The sequence below is a fragment of the Nicotiana sylvestris genome, chromosome 1 (genome assembly GCF_000393655.2).
Source record: "Nicotiana sylvestris chromosome 1, ASM39365v2, whole genome shotgun sequence".
NCBI lineage: Eukaryota > Viridiplantae > Streptophyta > Magnoliopsida > Solanales > Solanaceae > Nicotiana > Nicotiana sylvestris.
Genome location: NC_091057.1, coordinates 142607239 through 142630860, shown reverse-complemented (window position 1 = coordinate 142630860; position 23622 = coordinate 142607239). Strand labels below are relative to the sequence as shown.

The window sequence follows — 23622 nt, the reverse complement described above, 5'->3', positions numbered from 1 at the left end:
GGTTGAGATCTCCTTATGTAGTTTATAAAAAAAAGCAAAGGGGCAAGATTTGAAAGTAGGAAAGAATACAAGAAGGCGTCCCTTCCATTATGTTAATCAAGATAGTGGATTGATCGAAAGATTTATAGAGTGGTTGGAGATGGATGCCAGTGAATATGATTCCAATCGATTCAGATTAGCTGGATTTGATATTGCAAAATCATTCTTTATCGAGCTTATGGATCCTGACTCTGATCTTGCGGATGAAGTAAGTTATTAAGTTTGTTTTTTTGAATTGGTTTTCAACTGTATTTCCCAAAACTTCAGCTTATTTTTTATAGTAAAGTTTTTGCACTGTAATTTGGAAAATTTCAGCTTTATTCATAGTAAAGTGCTGAAGTTTTTTAGCTTATTTGCTAAAACTTCAGCCTAACACTTCAAACTGAATATGCTTAAGTTTTTGTCATGCTGTTTGTAGTTTTGTAATGCGTTTTTTCTAAACTTCATAGTGGTATTTTCATATGTTATCATTTGTTGTTGTTCATTTGCAGCATATTGATGTGGGTATATATTACTTGCGCAAAAAATATTGCTATCACCTTCCACGTTATCCAAAATCAAGATGTGCAGTAACAGATTTACTGTTCGATTAGTATATGACTAAGCTGGATGGTATTCATCCTTTAGAAGAAAAGATGAAGATAATTAACAAAAGGAAGCAAAAGAGAATGCAGGATCAAAAAAAGAGCAAATCAAAGAGAAAGAGGATATCCAAACAACAGGCTGAAGAAGATGAAGAAGAAGCGGTTATTCAGCCACTTACGGACTTTAGTTCGTTTGAGGAAGAATCTACGAATGAAAAGGTGGCCAACTACGTAAAAGGCCTCGACCTTTCCTGTGGTATCTCATGGGCATCTGCTAGAAAAGTATTCTTTCCATTTCGACTTAAGCCAAGGACGGGCCAGACATCTATGCACTACTTTTTTGGAATTTTGGGCTTTAAAGATAAAATTATATATGTGTATGATTCCATGGGCAGTGTAACATACGATCGTGCGCTTGAACATGTCAGAATTTATGCCCCGTTGATCCCACACTATCTCAAATGCTTGGATTTTGAGGCACACAATAAATTTTATGGGGAAAGTCCTATGGAAAAATTTCAAATTATGTGGATGAAGACACCGCAATAGACTAACAAGTACATGTTTCGCATATGTTTTACCATGCATCTTATGTTTATTATTTTTTGCCCATGTGTTAACGATTCTTCAATTTCTTTTTCATGTGTTCTTGTAGTGTTGATTGTGGTATATTTGCTCTTAAGTTTATTGATATGCGGTTGAAGAAAGAAGATGTCTTCAATTTTAATCAAAGTCAGTCATTGACATTCAGGAGAGAATTGGCTGCCAATCTTTGGGCTCACGGAAAGTGAAAAAAAGATAGTGTCTATGAAACTCTAGAAGAACAAGAAAGATATGATTATGGAGATTTTGAAGAGACTCTGTGTGAATTTTTTGATTAGAGGATTGGTTGAACATAATTTGGATTTTGTGAATATACATTAATTATTTTTTTAGTTCACTTTTGTGTCATACAAATATGTTTGTGTATTTTATCATGTTTAAGTACATTTTTATTTCAAAAAACTTAAGCATGAAATAAATGACTTCTGCTTTTTAAGCTAAAGTTTTGGTTAAAAGTCATAACAAAACTATTGAATCCAACAAAAACTTCAGCTTATCAGGTGCTGAAGTCTTTAGAAATATGCTAAAAAACTTTAGGACATTAGGCCGAAGTATTTTGAAAAAGTTTTACGACAAAAACTATTGAATCCAATACAAAAACTTCAGCTTATCGGATGTTGAAGTCTTTAGAAATATACTAAAAAACTTCAGCACATTGGGCCGAAGTTTTTTGAAAAAGCTTTACGACAAAAACTATTGAATCCAACACAAAAGCTTCAGCTTATCGAGTGCTGAAGTCTTCAGAAATATACTAAAAAATATCAGCACATTGGGCCAAAGTTTTTTGAAAAAGCTTTACGACAAAAAGTTTTTTGAAAAAGCTTTACGACAAAAACTATTGAATCCAACACAATAGGTTCAGCTTATCGGGTGCTGAAGTCTTTAGAAATATACTAAAAAATATCAGCACATTGGGCCGAAGTTTTTTGAAAAAGCTTTACGACAAAAACTATTGAATCCAACACAAAAACTTCAGCTTATCAGGTGCTAAAGTCTTTAGAAATATACTAAAAAATTTAGGACATTGGGCCGAAGTTTTACTATTTTTTGTGGCCTTATTTTTTACTATTTTTTTATTGCATTTACCAACAACTAGCATTTAGCACTTATTTGTTTTGCCAACTACTTATCTTGTTACATTCAATTTCTGTGAACAAAAAACAGTTAACAATCTCTTCAGCATTTATAGATATTAAATTGGCTATATTAACAATCTCTTCACTTGAAAATTTCATAGTCATCCATAGACTTCCATCATATTTCTTTAAATTTGTATTCAAAGAAAAACAAGAAAATGTTGGCTAAGACATGCTTATTGGGTGTAGCAGGGAGTTCATGGGGAGCAAAGATAGTGAAGGAGAAGTCGAAACACTTGATATATGAAGGAGAGTGGCCAGATCAAAAACTCGAGCTCCAGGACAATTTGCTCTTTTTACTAGTTGATAAATTTAACTTTTAGGAAAAAGAGCAAATTTCCTGGGGCTCGAGTTTTTGATGTGGCCACTCTCCGTCACATATGAAGTATTTTGGACTTCTCCTTCACTCTCTTTGCTTCCCATGAATTCCCAGATGCACACCAGTAAGCATGTCTTTGACCAATATTTTCTTATTTTTTTCTTATGAAAGAAGACAGTAGTTGCTAAAAATATCATAGTACTAAACTTCGTCAACCTGTGTCAGGTGCTCGTATTGCTGCTTCTGTGAATCAGTTGAAGCCATAGTGAAGGTTCATGAAATGTGGTTAACAAAACCAATAAGAGCAACTAGGACATGACTATGGAGAATATGAAGACACTCTGTCAATTTTTGGAATAGAGAATAACTTGTAAACAAAAAACTATTTTTTTCTTTTTTTCCAAGGATGTAAGTGAAAACAAAATTAGATTTTGTGAATATACATTATTTTGTGTGAATTATGTGACTTGGATTGATTCAAATATATTTGTGTGTTTTTCCATGAATTTCAAGTATATTTTTGTTGAAATTCAGCATGCTAAACTTGAGCATGAAGTAAATAATTTTTGCTTTTTAAGCTGAAGTTTTGGTTAAAAGTCATAACAAAAGTGTCAAATGTACAACAAAAACTTTAGCTCATCACTAAATACACTAAAGCAGTTTCTGCGTAAGTTATTTGAAAAAGATTTACGACAAAAATTATCGAGTCCAGGACAATAACTTCAGCTTACCAGGTGCTGAAGTTTTTATAAATGCACTAAATAACTTCAGCATATTGGGCTGAAGTTATTGAAAAAGCTTTACGACAAAACTATTGAATCCACGATGAAAAGTTTTAGCTTATGATGTACTGAAGTTTTTAGAAATGAACTAAATAACTTCAGCACATTGGGCTGAAGATTTTGGAAAAGCTTATGACAAAAACTTCGGCATGTTTTGGTATTTTTTTAAGTTGATACTTATCTTTTTTGCATTTACTATCTACTTTTTGTCTTTTGTCACCTATTTTATCTTTAATTTACATTTGTTTGACTATATAGTAAATGATCCGAAAATATATTTTTCAGGCTGAAGTTATTTTTTTACTATAAAAAAACTATGGGCTTTATTACAGCTGAAGTTATATTTCTTTTTGCATTTACCACATACTTGTTTTTACCACCTACTTATCTTGTTTCATTCAATTTCTCTGAATGTAAAGCAGTAAAAACAGCTGAAAAGTTACTTTTACATTTATAGATATTAAATTGATTAGGTTAACTCTTTGTCTATATTAGCAATCTCTTCACTTGAAAATTTAATTGTCATTCATAGACTTCCATCATATATCTTTAAATTTATATTCATCCTTAGTCTTTCAGCTTTTGTTAAAGAAAAAATGTCTGGTGCAAGCGGAAGTAGGAAGCCTAATATGGATGAAATTATACAGAAGTGGGAGAGTTTGAAGTGTGAGTGGTACAATAACAAATCGATGGCTAATCTTATGCTTTTGTGGGATCAAATAAAGGCTGATTGTGAGAGAATCAGACCAAAGCTCTTTGCGAATGAATCATTCCAGACTAGGCTTAACCTAGAACGTAGTTGTGGAGGTTATTCAACCTCGTTCGACAAGGTTGTGCAGCAGTTTGATAGTATTCAGTTTCCCAGCTGGAACGACTATTCCAAGCTGCAAAACAACCTGAAGACTCTTTTTACTCTTATGGACAGAGTAATCGTCGAACAAAGTCAGCTGCGTGATGAATTCAACAAGTTGAAGATTGATCTTCTTGGATTCAGTGGTCTTTTGCTCGACTACCCTATAGTTATCTCCGATACTGATGATGATGAGATATATAGAAAAATTGAGGAGTACTGTGATGATGATGGTGATGATTGTTAGTGTTTGTAATCCTTTTTTATGTTTTAATGTTATGCTTTTTTGTTTACTTCAGCCCATAGAGCTGAAGTTTTTAGGTTCATTTTGTATAACTTCAGCCCAGAGAGCTGAAGTTTTGTTTGTACTTTGTTTGTTGTTCTCATCTCTTTTTATATCAATGTAATTGTCATCCTCTTTGTTCTTAGCTTTCTATTGCATTATCCTTATTATTTGTTGGTATTTTCTTTATATTTCTTAGTTGCAGTATGGTTCTTAGTTTTTATTAAGTTCTTTTTCTATAACTTCAGCTTAGAGATGATGTAACTTTTGTTTGTACATGCATTTTTTTTGTGTGCTGTACGCGTATGTGTGTGTGTGAGAGTGTGTGTATAAGTGTGTGTGTGTGTTTGTTTGTTTAAGGATATGTATTTCACATACTGTAAGCTGATGTTTTTTGTCACAAAAATCATTGCGTACTTTTTTATAATGCAACCAAACCTGTAAGCCTGCACAACAAAAATGAGTGATTTGTACTTTAGCAGTATATAAAATAATCCAAGAGCTTATTTTTTTTATTCCTATGAAAAAAATCACATTACAATTATGTCATACAATAAAGAAAGTCTAAATTCAGACCAAGATTATTGAAGGTTGAAGTATTTTTCAGTGTGTTTCTTGGAATATGGATGAGGTGCTGGAGAAGACAAGCAAGTTGTTCTGTTATGCCCAGCTTGTTTACATCGACTACATTTGGTAGACTTGAATGGTACTGATTCAGTCGCAGGTATATGCCTCTTCTTTTGTCTTCTTCATTGTAAAATCTCTACATCAGGAGGTTTTGTGATCTTAGATTGTACATTTTGTGGTATATCCCATAATTTTTGATCTCCTACGGTATTCACATGTCCTTCATATGTTTTCAACCATGTTTCCCTTGAATACCAATTTGAGCAGTAATCAAATTTCTGCAAATATCTCTTATTTATAGCAACAATTGCATGTGGACAGGGCAATTCATCAAGTTGGAATTCCAGGCAGTCACAAGTTCTCTTCTTTAAGTCCACAATGAATTCGATTCCTTCACTATTTATTTTAAACAACATTGAGTCAAGGTTGAACACCTAACAAGGAATAAAAAATTAAGACAAACTATATTAGTGTATTTTTGCTTCAAAAAGAAAAAGTATGATTTTTTAAATGTAAGCAGTAAATCACTGCAACAGATATAAAAAGCTGAAGTTAATAAATATACTCACAAACATTTTGCAAGCCAAGTCCATCTTCCTAGTCATCTCTTCTTCTGCCCATATTGATACTCTGTGAAAAGTTTCATTTGCCTTTTTTCTCCGTTCGTAAAACCACTCTTTCAACTTTTCTTGGATGAAATCTAACATTCTTAAAATAGGCATTTCTCTCCCTGTTAGTAAAAAGGAATTCATTGATTCTACCATGTTTGTTGTTAGCAAATCATAACGTCACCGTGGGAACCACGATCGAGCCCATCTCTCAGGAGGCTCTTCCATTATGTAATTGTATGTTTTCTTGTCAATAATTTTGAGTTGGGACATTAACTGATTAAAATCTTCACGTTTGTATGACCTTGCAGCACTTTGAAAAAGATTTATTACCGTGGCTTTTGCATGTCTTTGCTTTAAGTTTTTCTCAAAGTGATAGAGGCAGATACCATGGTGAGCTTCAGGAAAAACTTTTCTAATCCCATTTGCGATCGATTGGTTTCTATCTGACAAGAAAACCAGTTCACGACGGACTTGAATTGCTTTTCTCATTTTCCCGAAGAACCAAATGTATGCCTCATTGTTTTCTGAATCTGCTACACCAAAACATAGAGGAAAGATTTGACTGTTTGCATCCTTTGATACAACAACAAATAGAACACCACGATATTTTGACTTTAAAACCGTTGCATCTACTGTAATAACGAGTCTACAGTAGGACCAACCAACTATTGATGCCGCAAGAGCAAAGAACATGTAAGTAAATCTGTACAGTGAAACATAAAAAAACAAATCATAAGATGTGAAGTTTTTCAAATAGGAACATTTGAAACTTCAGGGTGATGGTTAGTATTGTTTTGCTTACCTATTCTGCGCATCTCTTTTTATGCTTGTATACGTTCCTGGGTTTTTGCCCACCATCATGTGTAGGTATGAAGGAAGAATCTGGAAGTTCTTTTTAGGTTTTCCCTTTATGCAAACAACAACTTTTTGAATATCACGCCATGTCTTGTGATAACCAATGTCAATTCCAAATTTCTTTTTCATTTCATTTTCTACAAAGGTTGGTGTAACCTCTATCTTTTTGTCTCGAACATGGTCTATAATTTGTTCACTTATAAAATTTGATGTAGCATGCTTCTGATATGATTTTCTTGCATCAATCGAGCATTCATGGATGTTATGATATTTTATCACCCTGAATAGTGTGGAATTTTTTTATTCTGGTAGCACGTACATTCCAACCACATTTGTCCATGATGCATTTCAGCTCGTATCTCTTTGAACATGATCTAACACCAGTGAATTCAACTTTCTGGTTTATCTCCAAGCTGCAAAAAAATTTAGTCATGTTTTGTTTGTTCTAAAAAATTGATCTAACTCTTACATCCTCAGGCAACGCATCGTGCCTAAGTATTTTACATGGTGGAGATTCTTTCAGCTTTCTCCTCACTCTTTTTCTTGATTTCTGAGAAGCACAAGAACTTTCAGCAATTTCTTGAATTCTATCTGATGTTATCGGTATAAGCTCCATGTTTACTTCATCTTCGTTGTTGCTTATCATTGCAGAAGGTAAAAAAAAGCTTTGTTGGATTGTGTGATGGTTGTCAATTTGCATTATTAGTTGTCCTTCTTCTTCTTGGTCATTGACAAACTGGTATGAATTTATTGGAGGAGGGGTAATTGTTGCAGCATTATATATTCTGAAGCAGCTGTAATGTTAGAAGGTTGTTGCTCGTTGTCTACTTCCATTATTGGTTGTCCTACTTCATGTTGATAATCAGCAAAAGGTTTTGAATCTATCGCATATGCAAGCGATTGTTTGAATGCTGCAGATTCTGAAGGATGTATTTTTTCGATGATGAAATGGCAATTCTTGTAGGGTGAATTAGTTGTAAGCAAATGTATACAGGTACCAAGTTCTTCATCTGAAGTTACAAGCATTCCTTTGCTTGTATTTAGTTTGATATCAAACCATACTTTTAGTGCATATCTGGTTGAATCAATATTTGCAACTTCACTAATTTTCTTCAGGAAAGTATTGAATGATATGTGCTTATTAAGTAGAATAAGTTTTGTATCATGATCCAAGTATTTGAAATCAGGAGTCCAACTCCCATTGAAAGTTATAACAACGCAAATTGAACTCATCCTGCAGATTCATGTTAGTGGCAAGTATTAGGAAAGTGAATAGAAGAATTTTTAGGTTGTTTGTGCTGAAATTTTTACAAATGAACTAAATCACTTAGGCATCTTCTGCTGAAATTTTTGGAAAAAGATGTATGACATAATTAATAAATGCTGCACAGAAAACTTCAGCTTATTAAGTGCAGAAGTTTTTTGAAATAAGCATAATAACTTCAACATATCAGCTGAAGTTTTTTTGAAAAAGCTGTATGACAGGGATTCATGATGCAGGGAAAACAACTTTAACTCATTAGGTGCTGAAGATTTTAGAAATGAACTAAAGAACTTTAGCACATTGGACTGAAGTTTTAGCAAATGAATTCAACAAACTTGAGCATATTTCAGCATTAATTGCATAGTATACAGGAGTAACCTACACAATTAAAGTAGTAGTTATATTGCGTTGGGGGTATGCATTAGTGTAATAATTACATTCCTATTACATTCATGCACGCTTTTCATTAGACAACGTTTAAAATTCCTCTTTGCCTTTTCATATACCATGCAGAAGTTTTTTCCCCTATATAAGCACATTATTCCTTGTGAGTTTATTCACTCAAACACATATATTTTAGCAGACATAATAAAATACAAAAAGGAAAAAATGAATGTTGTCATCATGCAAATAGTGGAAGAAATCAAGCAAGACATTATAGAGGCTTTTGAGCTGAAACTGGATGAGCTCATACACAAGTACAACAGGGAGCTGGAAGAAATTAACAACAAGCTTGATACGCTTGTGATGTATGCAAGATTTGATAATCTTGCTGATGAAGATGCTCGTCCATCAGGTAGTGACGACGACGACGATGATGATGATATGGACGATTAGTTTTTCTTTTTGTTATTTATATTTATTTTGTTATTTATGTAGTTTAATTTATCTTTTTTGATGTTTAATGAAATATTCAGTTTTTGTATTAAGTTTTTTCTGCGTTTTTTAATATTAATTCTATTCAAAGTCAAAAAATAGCAGAGAAAATGAACTATATAAGTTCAGCAGGAATTATCAAAAACTAATCCGAATATTAAGCATTTTTTGGTATGAAGTTTTTTCAAAAAATCATTATAAAATACACAGTGCTTGATGAAAACTTCAAGCATGAACTAAAAATTCTTTTTAAACTTAGAAAATAACAGAACAATTAACAAAAACTTATCCGAAAATTATATATTGCACGACAAAATATTAAGCATTTTTAGCAGACGAACTAAAAAAACTTCAGCATACAAACAATTATATGAAAAATATTTTACATATTCCTGAAAGCATAAACATTTTTTGGTATGAAGTTGTGACGACCCGACCCGTCGTCTCATGAGTTACTGTCTCGTTCGTCCCATTTTCTGCTTCCTCAATGTTTCATTATCGGCATTGGGTGCATTAGAATTTATTTGGAGTGATTTTGATAAGAAATGAGACATTTAGTCTCTTTTAAAAAGGTTTAAGTTGGAAAAGTCAATCGGACGTTGACTTATGAGTTAGAGGGTTCAGATGTGAATTTCGACGGTTCGGTTAGTTCCGGGAGGTGATTTATGACTTAGGAGCAGGACCAGAAGTAATTTTGGAGGTCCGGTGTTGAATTAAGCTTGAATTGGCGAAATTAGTATTTTGGCGAATTCCGGTTGATAGGTGAGATTTTGATCCGGGTGTCGGAATGAAATTATGAGAGTTGCTGTAGCTTCATTGTGTCATTTGGTATATGTGTGCAAAATTTCAGGTCATTCGGACATCGTTTGGTCGGGTTTTTGATCGAATGTGTGTTTTAGAAGTTTTAAAAGAACTTAGGCTTGAATTCGATATAATTTGATGATTTTGGCGTTAGTTGAGGTGTTTTGACGATTGGAGCAAGTTTGGATAATGTTTTAAGACATGTTGGTGCTTTTAGTTGAGGTCTCGGGGGCCTCGGGTGTATTTCGGAAGGTTAACGGATCGATTTAGGCACGAAAAAAAATAAAGCTACTGCATTTTTTACAGCACTGTGAACAGTAGTTATGAATAGTGCCGTGAACAGTACCCCGTAACAGTATCCGTGAATAGTGCCGTGAACAGTACCCCCAAAACAGTATCAGTGAACAATACCGTAACAATATCCGTGAACAGTACCACTTGAACGGTAACACGGGTGAATAGTAACACAGGGTGAACAGTAATTCCGAAAAATTCTGGGCAGAATGTTTACATTTAATTCGCGAAAAACACCCCATTTCTCCACCATTTTTAGTCATTTTGAGAGCTTTTGGACGGGGATTTAAGGGAGTTTTAACTAAGATCGATTGGAGGTAAGTTTTATGAGTTAAATACATGATTTTATTGAAGAATCATCCTAGAAATCCATGAAAACATAGCCAAATTATAAGAAATTAGGGCTTGAGATTGAAATTCTAAATTTGGGATTTGAGGGGTCAAATGGACTCCGATTCTTGTGAATTTGGTATGTATAGACTCGTGGCGAGATAAGGAACATTTTGATGTAAAAATTTCTGGATTTCAAGACGTGAGCCCGGGGCTCGGGTTTTGCAAATTTCGTGATTTTTGATATTTTTCGAGTCTTTTCGATTGGGTTATATTCCCTTAGCCTATTGTGATGTATTCGTTGTAGTTTTGGCCAGATTCGACGTGCGAGGAGGTCGATACGAAAGGAAAGGGCATCGCGGAGTAGTATGCCGGCTAGAGGTGAGTAATAGATGTAAATGCTGTTCTGAGGGTTTGAAACACTGGACTTTCATATCGTAACGCTATATTGAGGCGTGACACGCACTCCATGACGAGTGCGGGGTCGATTACTATTGGGGATCGTGACTTGGTCCATCCCGCGTGATAGTTATACTATACTGGTAATTGATACACATACTTTATTGATATTTACTGGGCTGGATGCCATGTTTGGGACCTTGTGCCGACTTGTAGAATCCTTCGGGGATTGATATTACTGCTTTAGCATGATTTGCATATCATTTGGTTTCAGTCCAAGGTTTTAAATATTGTTTTGCAAATTCAGCCATATTTCTAAGTTTTGAAAACTCAAATGATATTTTAAATGTTATTTCGGGCTGAGAACTACTGTTTTTATAAATGCCCATGGGGTTTATGATGTTTTTTGGACTGATTATGGGTGGCTCGGGCTGCGCGCCGCAACAGTGACTTAAAATAGTGGTAACAATGGCACTGTGTGATGTGACTTGAAACATTATGGGTGGCTTTGGCTGCGCGCCGCAATAGGAACTTGAAACAATGGTAACAATGACACTATATGATGTAAATGGGTCAGGTAACAATGACTGACCAGGATTTGATTGATGCCACGAGATGACTTGATATTGCGCTTGGGCTGTAGGAGCCCCTCCGGAGTCTGTACACACCCCTAGTGAGCGTCGTCGACGATAAATAAATATGGATGGCTCGGGCTGCACGCCGCAGTGGGTACCAGAGGGTACCGTCATATGCATTGCATTGCACTCATGCATTTATTCTTTATCTGCATTATCTGCCATAATAATTATGTGCTCTTATTTCATTGACTGGTTGCTTTATACTGTTCTGAGCCTGAGGGGCTGATACTGTTCTGAGATACTGAGCCCGAGGGGCAGATTTCTACTTATTATTTTGATACTGAGCCCGAGGGGAAGATTTCTACTTATTATATTGATACTGAGCCCGAGGGGCAGATTTCTATTATTATTTTGATACTGAGCCAGAGGGGCAGAATTCTACTTGTCATTTTACTACCAAATTACCTGTGTTACTGGTTTAAAAGAAATTTCACATGATGTTTCACTGAATTGTTATTTTAAATGATTTCACTGCTTCTGTATAGAATGTTGTGTGCCTTAACGTGTTTTCTTACCTTCAGTCATTATTTATATTTATTACTCACTGGGTCGGAGTACTCACATTACTCCCTGCACCATGTGTGCAGGTACAGGTATTCCTGAGGCATAGAGCGAGTTTTCTGCTGTTCAGTTTTCATCGGAGTTATCGAGGTAGCTGCATGGCGTTCGCAGACCCATTTTCTCCCTTATCTTCTGTTATTTATGATATCTTCAGACTTTGTTCCTAATTCCATACTTTGTAGAATTTTAGTAAACTCTGTAGTAGCTCATGACTTGTGACACCCCGGTTAGGGCTGTGTTGGGTTGGATTTTCGCATTTTTATCTGTACTTCCGCTATTTGGTATTATTAAACCATGTTGCACTATAGTTTGGTTAAATAATTATTTTTAAAGGATAAATTGGGTTAACTGGCTGGCCTTGTCTTCACGAGAGGCGCCATCACGACTAGGTTCGGGATTTGGGTCGTGACAAGTTGGTATCAGAGCCTAAGTTACTAGGTCTCGCGAGTCATGAGCAGGTTTAGTAGAGTCTCGCGGATCGGTACGGAGACGTCTGTATTTATCCTCGAGAGGCTGCAGAACCTTTAGGAAAACTTCACATTCTTGAATTCTTATCGTGCGTCCTTGATTCAGCTTGAAAAGTAACTCTTACGATTCCTTCCACATGTTCGTATGCGCGAACGAGCACTCAGTATTCGATTTACCTTGATGGCTTGTAATTCCCCGATAGAAGGGCGAGACGTGATCTCTGTGAGTTTGATGTTAGGCCAGTCTGGAGGACTTGAGGCCGGATCTTGCCTATGGCTTGAGCACTGAGGTGCTGATTGTGCGAGCAAGTGTTTTGAACCTTTATGTTCGGTATTGTCCCTATTAGTGGGAATCATGGCTGGATAGCTACGTGAGGAGTATGATAGTACTGCGAGATGTATCTATATGACTTGGAAGTGACGAGGAAGGTCTACTGGATGATAGATGAACTATTGAGTGTATGATTTCCATTGTGATAGGATGTGTAGTCCCAAGTTATGGGTGCGTGAAGAATCTTTTTATGTCTCCTATTTGGAGTGAAGTAAATTTCATGTTACAGTATGAGTTTAGACTCAGGAAGATTAAGTGATTGTGTAATGTGTATGGCAGTGGAAGGTATACAAAAAATATTAACTAAAGGTAAAGCTAGTGGGTAATTGGCTTATGAGGGGAATCTATTTGTCATACTAGTTAGATAAGTCTGGGAGCTGAGATCGCTTCTGTAAATGTATTATGACGAAATCGTTGAGTCAAGGAGACCACCTTGAGGGTCGAAAACATTAAAGAAAGAATATGTTCTTACTCGGTTGAATAGCCCAATAATGGAGGATTGAAAGGTATTTTCTATGTGTTATGATTCAAATAGGTGCAACGCATGTCCATGTATCAATTTTGATAATATAATACATGTAATATTGAGATTAATGTTGTTGATATACATTGTGATGCTTTGTCAAGTTGTGGACGTGTTGTTAGGATGGTTTTGGTGATTCTCTGGCAGGTGGATAGGCCCAATTACAAAGGAAACTCTGCCGAAATTTTTGAAAAATTTGGGACTTAGTAAAAAAATTTGTCGCCTAAAGAGTGGGCTTAACTGTTGTGTGAGTGAATGCAAAAATTGCAGAAGAGTTAAAATTTCCGATGATTCGTGTTTCCACAAGCTTATGAAGGAGTGAGTTTAATCTCACCATGGTATTACGGAAACAATAGAGTATATGTGTTGTGATCTATGGCTTCGAGCCAAGTTGGGGAGCTTGCTATTGGTTAGCGGATTGTACGGTTATGTACTATGTTAGTTCCGATTTGATGCATGCTGGTAAATCAGTTTTGGTTGTGGAAATTAGGCCGAGAATGGAACGAGTGAAGGAAATTTTTTGACAAGATGTCATGAGCTCGGATGAGCAGGAGATAAGTTTCGATGTTTACGGTAAGTTGGAATTGTCTTCAGCATCACCTAAGATCGGTGTTTTGTAAAAAGGGTTTTGCATCCCGGTTAATGACTCTTGATCGCTCTTCAGCGTTAGTGCAATCGATGGTTTGGAGGTATGATCCAGATATTGTTGTGGTAGGTTGTGGGAGTGTGTCCCACAGGAAGATTATATAAGTGTGGCATGTGATCACTTGATAGATTAAAGATGTAAACCAAGTATGAAGTTTGTGATGGTGTCATTAAATTAAAGATTCATGCCTGGAGGGCACTTGGCATATTGGGTTGTGAACTGGGGAGGATTACCCTGATTGTGATGGTTGTTCTTGTGTGTTATGAGAAAAATGGGAGTTATTATGGACCTTTGAAAGGTTATCAGACTAGTTCAGTGTGATCAAAATCGGCTTGAAGTCGATGGATAGATTTAATGTGAATAATGGCTCAATATCAGGCCAGATGTGTGCATTTTAGTAACGCGGTCCTCATGAAGGAGTAGTTAGGTTGATGTTTCATTGTCAGATATTTCGCGTAGTAATACATTGCGCCATGTGAGTTGTGAGACGACTTGAGAAATTGCTATGTGTTGAGAATCTGTGTAGGAATGACGTTATATGAGCATTTTGGCTCTTCAAATTCAGATTGTACATCGCACCTCAGTTGTGCTTGAGTTTTGTAGCTTATAACGCTATATATCCCTCATAGATATTATTATGCACTTAGCATGCTTACGACCGATAACTCGGTATTTTGTTGTAATGAGCAAATTTGGCTCGATGTGCATCTCCTTATGTGAGATCTATGTGTGGATCGGGTGGCACGCCGCCATGGGTATGTTATCTGGATCGGGTTGCACGCCGCAACAGTGTGATGTTGAGTATAGTTTTCTATATGCTATTTTGTATGCCTTGCTTCCTGTTTTCTAAGGAAAGTCTGTATTAGTGTGTGAGATTGGTAATTCCTTCCAGAGTTTGTTTTCCTTTTGTACCGCGTTCGAATTGGTAGCTTATTGGCATATTGAGGCATCATATGCGACTTTTGATTATGTCTGGGGTGGCTTATTGCCTGAGTAGTTCGTACTGGGTGAGACGAGATCATTGAATTTGAGATTAGTGCAATCTGAGTATATGAAGTAAATTAAGGAGCTAAGACCATGATTTTGCTCAAAATGAGGTGATAGTTCTTGCCAGGAGTATAGAACCAACGAATCGTTGTCTCGACAGTGGTCATGAATTTATGCATACCTCATCCGTCATGTCAATATTGTAAGAGTTAGAACAATACCTATGTACATCATGCAGAACATGAGATGTGTAGCGATTTTCTTCTAGGTGATTAGAGAAAAAAGCTTCAGATGATTAGGGCGAATGATCTTCGGATGATTGGGGAAATAGTATTGCTAATTGAAAGTGACTTGACGAGAGTATATGTCTCATAAAAAGGTAATGTTATAAACTAATGATATTTCGGTAGTATTGCATCATGTTCTTGTTGGGTCCGCTGATGGTACTGATGAGCTTGAGGTACGACTCTTTTGTTTGAGTCATTTTTCATGACTTGAGTATGTTCAGGCCGTTTCTTATTGGTGCGCGTATTACGAAAGTTGTGGCTTAGGCCTGTATTGAGGTGTCATATCACCAGAGTGGTGTGTTGGATTCGAGGTGATCATTGGGGTCATTGATGAATACAAACGGATTTAATTTCAACATGTTTGATGGATAAATATCGAGGTTCGATTTTAAAAAAAATGTTACTATAATTGCTAGAGGAGAAATGGCCTCATAAATGGTTGATATGAGCAATGATTATGATTTATTGCGTGTTTCAATTATCATTGGCAGTTTATGAGAGTGTTAGAATGAGACATTGGCTAATAAGAGATTTCTATCGGTATTTGGTTGTTGTGGGCAGCTGCTGTGAATGGAAGTTATTGCTGCATTTGTTTGAGTTATTGGTATATCATACAATTGCACCTAAGGTTGCAGGCATGGTCTATTACAGCTGGTTCAAACTTATTCTGAATGTAGGTGTGAGGTTCTGATCTTGTGTATGATTCCGAAAAGGTGAAATGTGGCTCTATGATTTATGGGCTAGACTAGATTGTGTGATCTTAGTTACAACGCGTTATCGGACCCATGTGAGATAGAATGACGTGGGATCATCCCCGGGTTTATGCTTGATAAGGTCATTCAGCTTTTGGTTGGCTTCTAGGACAACTCTGGGTACGCTCGAGGACGAGCGTTTGTTTAAGTTGGGGAGAATGTGACGACCCGACCCGTCGTCTCATGAGTTACTGTCTCGTTTGTCCCATTTTTTGCTTCCTCATGTTTCATTATCGTGGTGCATTAGAATTTATTTGGAGCGATTTTAATAAGAAATGAGACTTTTAGTCTCTTTTAAGATGGTTTAAGTTGGAAAAGTCAACCGGACATTGACTTATGAGTTAGAGGGTTCAGATGTGAATTTCAACGGTTCGGTTAGTTTCGGGAGGTGATTTGTGACTTAGGAGTAGGACCAGAAGTAATTTTGGAGGTCCGGTGTTTAATTAGGCTTGAATTGGTGAAGTTAGTGTCACACCTCCTTTTTCCGCGCCCGCGGGGGCGCAGGGGAGTTTTTTCCAATTAAAGGACAATCGAAACGGGATTGGTTTATTTATTTCAGAGTCGCCACTTGGAAGATTTAGGGTGTCCCAAGTCACCAATTTTAATCCCGAATCGAGGAAAAGAATGACTCTATATTACAGTCTGCGTACCAGAAATCCGGATAAGGAATTCTGTTAACCCGGGAGAAGGTGTTAGGCATTCCCGAGTTCCGTGGTTCTAGCACGGTCGCTCAACTGTTATATTTGGCTTATTTATCTGATTTTAAATACAATATGAACTTATGTGCAAATTTTATCTTTCAACCGCTTTTATCATTTACCGTTACTTTTATCAAGAATTGCAACGTTATAAAAATATATCTCGAACCCGCGTTACAATCAATGTACCCGTGGTCGTCGACACACTTTGACTCCGTTGAGATTTGGATTTGGGTCACATCAATGTGCACCCGAGTTTAAGGAAATTAAATTATTAAAGGCGCGCCTAAAGCGACTAGCGTGTTTAATTTGGGTAAGACCGTGGAATTTTACTAAACGGTCCATCCCGAAGTCCAAATAATTTTTAAAGCAAATATTTACTGAGGGCCCCGCAATTTGTATTTTATTCGGCGAGGCTCATCTCATTCTTATTTTTTAACATGAATTTGCAACGTCATGGACATGCATCTCGAACCACGTCACAATCAATGTACCCGTGATTAGAAATACATTTCGAATCCGTCGAGATTTGGATTTGGGTCACATAAATGTGCACCCAAGTTTAGGAAGGTAAGGTTTATTAAAGCGTGTCCTAAAGAGACTAACGTGTTGTTATTTTAGGAGGGTTGTGAGATTTGCTAAACAACCCGTCCTGGAAACTAAATGCTTCAATAATTTACATTTAACAAGGGCCCCGCATCTGCGTGTTTTGTTTATTTTCATCGAGGCTCATCTCGTTCTTATTTTAAAAGGATATCCTATAGCAACTACGTTTCTTGTCGTGTTCGTCTCTATCAATTGAAAACGGTAGATAGTCCTAATTAATTACACGCTTGCAAGTTATTCATAACGGAATTCCGAGTGCCTTTGCAGAATAAGAAAACATGGCCATGCACGTGGGCAGCTAATCGAACATTATGGGCCCAAACCCAGCCAACATAGTATCGGCTGGGCCTGGGCCACTGCCTTTCTGATGAAAGCCTGCTGGGTTCGTTTGATTCGGGCTCGACCTTCGTGAGGTTGAGAAGTGCAGACTTGCGCTGTTTGTTTTAAAGCAATGGTTTGCCAATTATAAGGAGGCAATTTATCAAAAGGAAATGAAATTAACTAACATGGACGGTTTTATGCATTTAAAGACATGTTAAACGTAATTAGATAAAGTCTAAGATACAACCTATTGCATTGGGAATACTTTTATCTATCAACCCACATATACAAACTAACATTCTATCACCACACATTGATATCTACTAGGCATGCAGGCTAGCTTCAGTATCTAGACAAGAAAGTAAACTATTATACATTACATGAAGTTTAATATAACAGTCTATGTATGAAATAAACATCTTCAGCTCTTCTCTTTTATATTCATGCTCAACTTTCAAGTTACATTGACACTATTAATCGTGTACCTGGTATAGCAAAGAAAAAGAAGAAGGAGAATGGTCAGCTGAGTAGTATGCAGCAAATACAGCAACAGCAGATAAACATCAACAACACAGCAACAACAACCAGCCACAATGATGAAGCTCACAAGTGGTCGAGCAACAAACAAGCAGTCCCAGAAACAGAATGATGAACCAACAGAAAACCAGAGTATTCAATATAACAGCACCAGCAGTTCAACAATCACAAACAGCTCGGCAAGTAACCAACAACAATTAGCAAAGACAGCTTGGCCAACTTGAACTCCTAAGCAGTTTTCAGACAGTGTTTGGTTACAATATTCTGAAAATTTCTTTATGTTTCTTTCTTTCTCTCAAGACTAAAAAATGTCCAGCCCTTTCTTAACTAAAAATAACTCTATTTATAAGCCAATGTAGGTCAGTCATACTGCCCGGATCTCCCCCAGGTTGTAACCTGCCCATACCCCTTAACTCCCCATGCCTAAGTGCACTTTCTTGAAGTGAATGGCATCTGCTCCCCATGCCTGTCCTATTGCTCTAATCAAGAGTTATGGGTGCATTAAAGTATTCATTTGACCCCCATACTCTTATGCTTTGTTCCCCACTGTTATTAGGCTAATGGTATTTTAATTACCACTTGACATATTCTTAAATTAAATCCCTAATCAGACCCTGTCTTATGCCAAGACTACCCCTAAACCTTTGCATATTACTGTATTGCCCTAACTCCTAACAGTTAGTATATAAATCCTTCTGATTTTAGCTAATTACTGACTACTAATTACCTAACTGAAACTCAATGCTCACTTCAGGTGGATCTGTTAGTTTTCCATAGCTAACAATCAATTTTCAGCCTAAATTCAGCCAATGATTCCAATTCAATCAAACAAGGGTGCCAATTAAAGGGTACGGGTTGGTCATGCTGATACAAGTAATACCAAACAGAAACAGTCATAGTAATCAATACTGAAATTCAACTCCTGATTCTCTAATCTTTTAATTGGAATTTAGGTGACGACACCTATTTAGACGACTATACGAACTATAATATACAACAAACAATCATCAAAACTGTAAAACAAACTAAACATTTAACTCAAAACTCACAGACATGGACAGACACAAAACAAACCAGAACATGAACGATGGATAGAATTTAGGAGGACGAAAGAAAAAAGGAAAAATACCTCAGGGAAATGAAACTAAGACTGAAAAAGCTTGGACTCGAACTAGATAATTTGGGGTCGAATGGACTTTAATCGAAGTGTTCTCAACTGAGAACACCTCGGCAAAAGTCTATTGGACCCTGATCCTGTTGCTGATTCGGACAGAACCCATAGACCTGAATCCTAGGGTTTTTGAGGTTCGATTTAGGATCTGTTTAGTTCCAGTCAAATTTGAACGAAACCAAAGTCATTCAGGGGGTGAGGGAGGTCAGGAGGGGCTGTGGTGTGAGTTTGGGGTCAGTCAGTGTAGATCTGGTTTTTGCTCGAATCTTCAATTGACGATTCGAGAAGCTACGGGGTGATTCGAGGTGAACGGTTAACAGATTCGTGTTCAGGGTGGTTGGGTGCATCGGGGGTGTTATTTTGGTGGTCATCGGAACTGTGGTTGCCAGGCTTATGGTGGGAAACCTAGGCTGCTAGGGTTTGAGAGGAAAGGGATCCTGGGACGATGGTGAATAGTGGCCGAGGAGGGGGGTGTGGCTTGGGGTGTGGGGTGTTAGGTTAGGTTTATATATGGGGGAGGGTGGTTCAATCCTGACCGTTGGATCGATTACAGTTGATGGCCAGGATTTGGGGAAGCTTAACAATACGGTACCGTTTGGTTAAGTAAGGGGTCGGTTTAAATGGGAATGGGTCGGGTCATGAGGGAAAACAAAGGCCATTGGATCAATATAGATGAATGGCTCAGATTAACTGTCCCTGAAACGACGTCGTTTCGACTTAGCAGGGGCTGCATTGGACCGTTTGATTGCCATGAATCAACGGCTCAGATTGAGGCGCTGATACGACGTCGTTTGGGACGTGTCCGGGCAGCCTGTGTTCGGACTGGATCTGTGTCCTGGTCTTGGGCCTATTTTTGTTTCATTTCTTGGCCCAAACCGATTTTCCCTACTCTTTGCTTTTGTTTTCTAATAAGAAATGAAATTAAAACAACCATTAATCTTACACTTTAACACAATTATCACACACACATTAAAATATTTAAATAGGTTAAATCACCACCTAAAAGATGCATATATATTTTTTGTGAATTTTTCTTTTAATGACCGAATTACGGTTTAATTACCATGACATACATATTTTGTATTTCGTTTGATAAGATTAAAATGAAAAATGGACATAACCACAAATGACTACCAGCACATGTAACGTAAAATCGAAATAATGTACAGCGAGGTCATTTGTCATTTATTTTTTTTTGATTTGTTTTGGAGTGATTGTCCATGAAGCAAAAATCACGTGCTTACAGCTGCCCCTCTTTGCCCGAAGACACGAAGGGTTTTCGCGCAAAGATAAGCGAGCGATTTTTGCCCGTCCGAATACTCCGTGTGAAGCATTTTTTGAAAAAGATTTGACCGAACCTTTGCTTCAGAGGTTTCCTACATATCCTGGGCTGAAACAGGAATCAGGTCAATGTAGTTCGGGAAATTTTTTGGTAGCTGGGACTACCGTGTGACTGTAGTGTTTGTTGTTGTTGTGCGTTGTTGCATGCTGCTGTAGGATGCTACCGCTCAACCGATCTCCCTATTACATTGCTCTAAAAGGAAAACAAGAAGCTAAGTTAAACTGAGGATCCTGAAATTTCATCCATCTTCAACTTGTTCTTGTTGCCTTGCTTTCTTGTCGGCTAATGCTTTCCTCCGACGCCTTTATTTTTGTGAACTTGGAGATGATGCTGGTCCTTCACCTTTTCTGAATGTCAGTTCTCATCAATTTGCTTGATTTGCTGGGGACACGGCTTTCTTCTTTAGATCTTCCAATGGTTTCTTCAGTGGTACGGCTTTTCATCAGAATTGCTATACTGGCATGCTACAACGTTCCCGAACTGCTTCTTTTGAGATGCGTCCCTTTTCCTTTTGAATTGCGCGCTTGCCTCTGCAGTTGTCTGCTTCTTGGTGCTGGGGATTTTATTGTTTCCCGTTTGGGGATCTCTGTTGTAACCTTCTGTCTTCAGGTGGGGTGACTGATTCCAAAATCTAGAGCTGAATGTATTCCCGCATTATACTGGTGGGCGACCTAGAACTTAAATGTATTCCCGCATTATACTGGTGGGCGACCTAGAACTTAAATGTATTCCCGCATTATACTGGTGGGCGACCTAGAACTTAAATGTATTCCCGCATTATACTGGTGGGTGACCTAGAACTTAAATGTATTCCCGCATTATACTGGTGGGCGACCTAGAACTTAAATGTATTCCCGCATTATACTGGTGGGCGACCTAGAACTTAAATGTATTCCCGCATTATACTGGTGGGCGACCTAGAACTTAAAATGTATTCCCGCATTATACTGGTGGGCGACCTAGAACTTAAAATGTATTCCCGCATTATACTGGTGGGCGACCTAGAACTTAAAATGTATTCCCGCATTATACTGGTGGGCGACCTAGAACTTAAATGTATTCCCGCATTATACTGGTGGGCGACCTAGAACTTAAATGTATTCCCGCATTATACTGGTGGGCGACCTAGAACTTAAAATGTATTCCCGCATTATACTGGTGGGCGACCTAGAACTTAAATGTATTCCCGCATTATACTGGTGGGCGACCTAGAACTTAAAATGTATTCCCGCATTATACTGGTGGGCGACCTAGAACTTAAAATGTATTCCCGCATTATACTGGTGGGCGACCTAGAACTTAAAATGTATTCCCGCATTATACTGGTGGGCGACCTAGAACTTAAAATGTATTCCCGCATTATACTGGTGGGCGACCTAGAACTTAAAATGTATTCCCGCATTATACTGGTGGGCGACCTAGAACTTAAAATGTATTCCCGCATTATACTGGTGGGCGACCTAGAACTTAAAATGTATTCCCGCATTATACTGGTGGGCGACCTAGAACTTAAAATGTATTCCCGCATTATACTGGTGGGCGACCTAGAACTTAAAATGTATTCCCGCATTATACTGGTGGGCGACCTAGAACTTAAAATGTATTCCCGCATTATACTGGTGGGCGACCTAGAACTTAAAATGTATTGAAATTGTTTCCCCGTTCTTCCGAGAAAATTTTCGACAATCGGCAGAAAATTTTCTGCCCCGGTTTTTGGTAACTTCCATGGCATTGCATCTTGTTGCCGTCATCAATTCTTTGCTCTCCTGCAAAAGACAAAAGGATTTAGTCAGTTTTAATCGTGGTGGTATAGGGTGCCTTCCTGGCGAGCAATTTTTCTCTCTTCCCCTTTTCTTGCTCTTTGTCCCCATAATTGGTTGGCAGGCAAAGTTGCCTGTTGGGGGTCTCTAGCCTGCTGGGGATTGGTTTTCAATTTATCCCCTTTTCTGCTTTCTCTTTAAACACATGGTGTGGGAGTCTGCTTCTAACTCCCGAAACCACTCCCTTTTGGAGCTTACTTCTTCCAACATTTCCGAGCACAATCCCTGCATTGCCTGGGGCCGGTCTTTTAAGACTGTTTGTATTATCCTGCATTGGATGAATTCCCCTTTGGTTCCTGGTAGTAAGCTTTGAAAAATCCTTTCAAGACACATTTTAGGAAAAGAAATAAAGATATGGAAAAAAGAAAAACTTTCTGAACCAATATTTTGTGGGAGGAGACAATCCAAAGAACTTATCTAGAGGACACAACTGGTCCCCATGATCATGACGTGCACCATAGATTCCCGACCCAGTCTATTTGTATCAATCGATTTGTCCGACGGTCTGACTTGCTGGGGATGATAAATGGATGTTCATCTTGTTGCGAATGTGGTAGCTTTTGCTGCTCTATCTTGTCGCCTCATAGTGCCCTTCGAGGGGTTTTCACTAATGAGACTCTCTCTTTTCTCTCATCTCCCGGCGCCTTATGGTGCCTGTGAGGGTTTTCACCAATAAGACTCTCTCATTTCACATCCCTCATCTTACATCGCCTCTCGGTGCCTGTGAAGGTTTTCACCGATAAGACTCTCTCATTTCACCTTCTTCATCTTACATCGCCTCTCGGTGCCTGTGAAGGTTTTCACCGATAAGACTCTCTCATTTTATTTCTTTCGAGAATCCGGTGTGTTGTAGATACGACCCTCTCTTCCGGGGATTCTTTTGACTATCAACTCATTCCTAGTCTTACGATCCTTTTCTTTGCTGGGGATCAGTGTATTATTCTCGGCCTTATTTGCCGGATTTGGCATCTCTCGAACATTGATCGGGAGGTCTTTTGGATGTCGATGTTGGTTTTGGTGTGGGATTGAAGAAAGGCTATAAAATGAAAACAACTTGAAGGGTGATGTGCTACAACTTTTGGAATCAAACCTTTGTTGGAACTTAAAACATAACCTCTGCCCCAGTTTTCTTGCTTGGGGGAATTTATTTTTTACACTTACGTTGCGTTATGTGCGTTACGCACGCTGTGCCTATTATGCACGCTATGTACCTTATGCATCCTATATTCACTATGATGCATACTATGACCGAGCCGTGAGGCGCCTACGTATCCTCTTTGAG

The 23622-nt window shown here is 37.7% G+C and overlaps 2 protein-coding genes across 2 annotated transcripts; both read right to left on the bottom strand.

Moving 5' to 3' along the window:
• Window positions 1–5345: 5345 nt before the first annotated feature.
• Window positions 5346–5987, bottom strand: LOC138875502 (uncharacterized). Its single transcript, XM_070154339.1, has 2 exons — window positions 5793–5987; window positions 5346–5657 (listed from the first exon to the last, which is right to left on the bottom strand). The coding sequence occupies exons 1-2, from the start codon at window positions 5985–5987 to the stop codon at window positions 5346–5348; spliced, it is 507 nt and encodes a 168-aa protein (XP_070010440.1).
• Window positions 5988–6011: 24 nt separating this feature from the next.
• Window positions 6012–7305, bottom strand: LOC138875498 (protein FAR1-RELATED SEQUENCE 4-like). The gene is made up of 4 exons (XM_070154332.1): window positions 7159–7305; window positions 7009–7063; window positions 6637–6871; window positions 6012–6537 (listed from the first exon to the last, which is right to left on the bottom strand). Exons 1-4 carry the CDS (start codon window positions 7303–7305, stop codon window positions 6012–6014), a joined length of 963 nt encoding a protein of 320 aa, XP_070010433.1.
• Between the last annotated feature and the right edge of the window lie 16317 nt (window positions 7306–23622).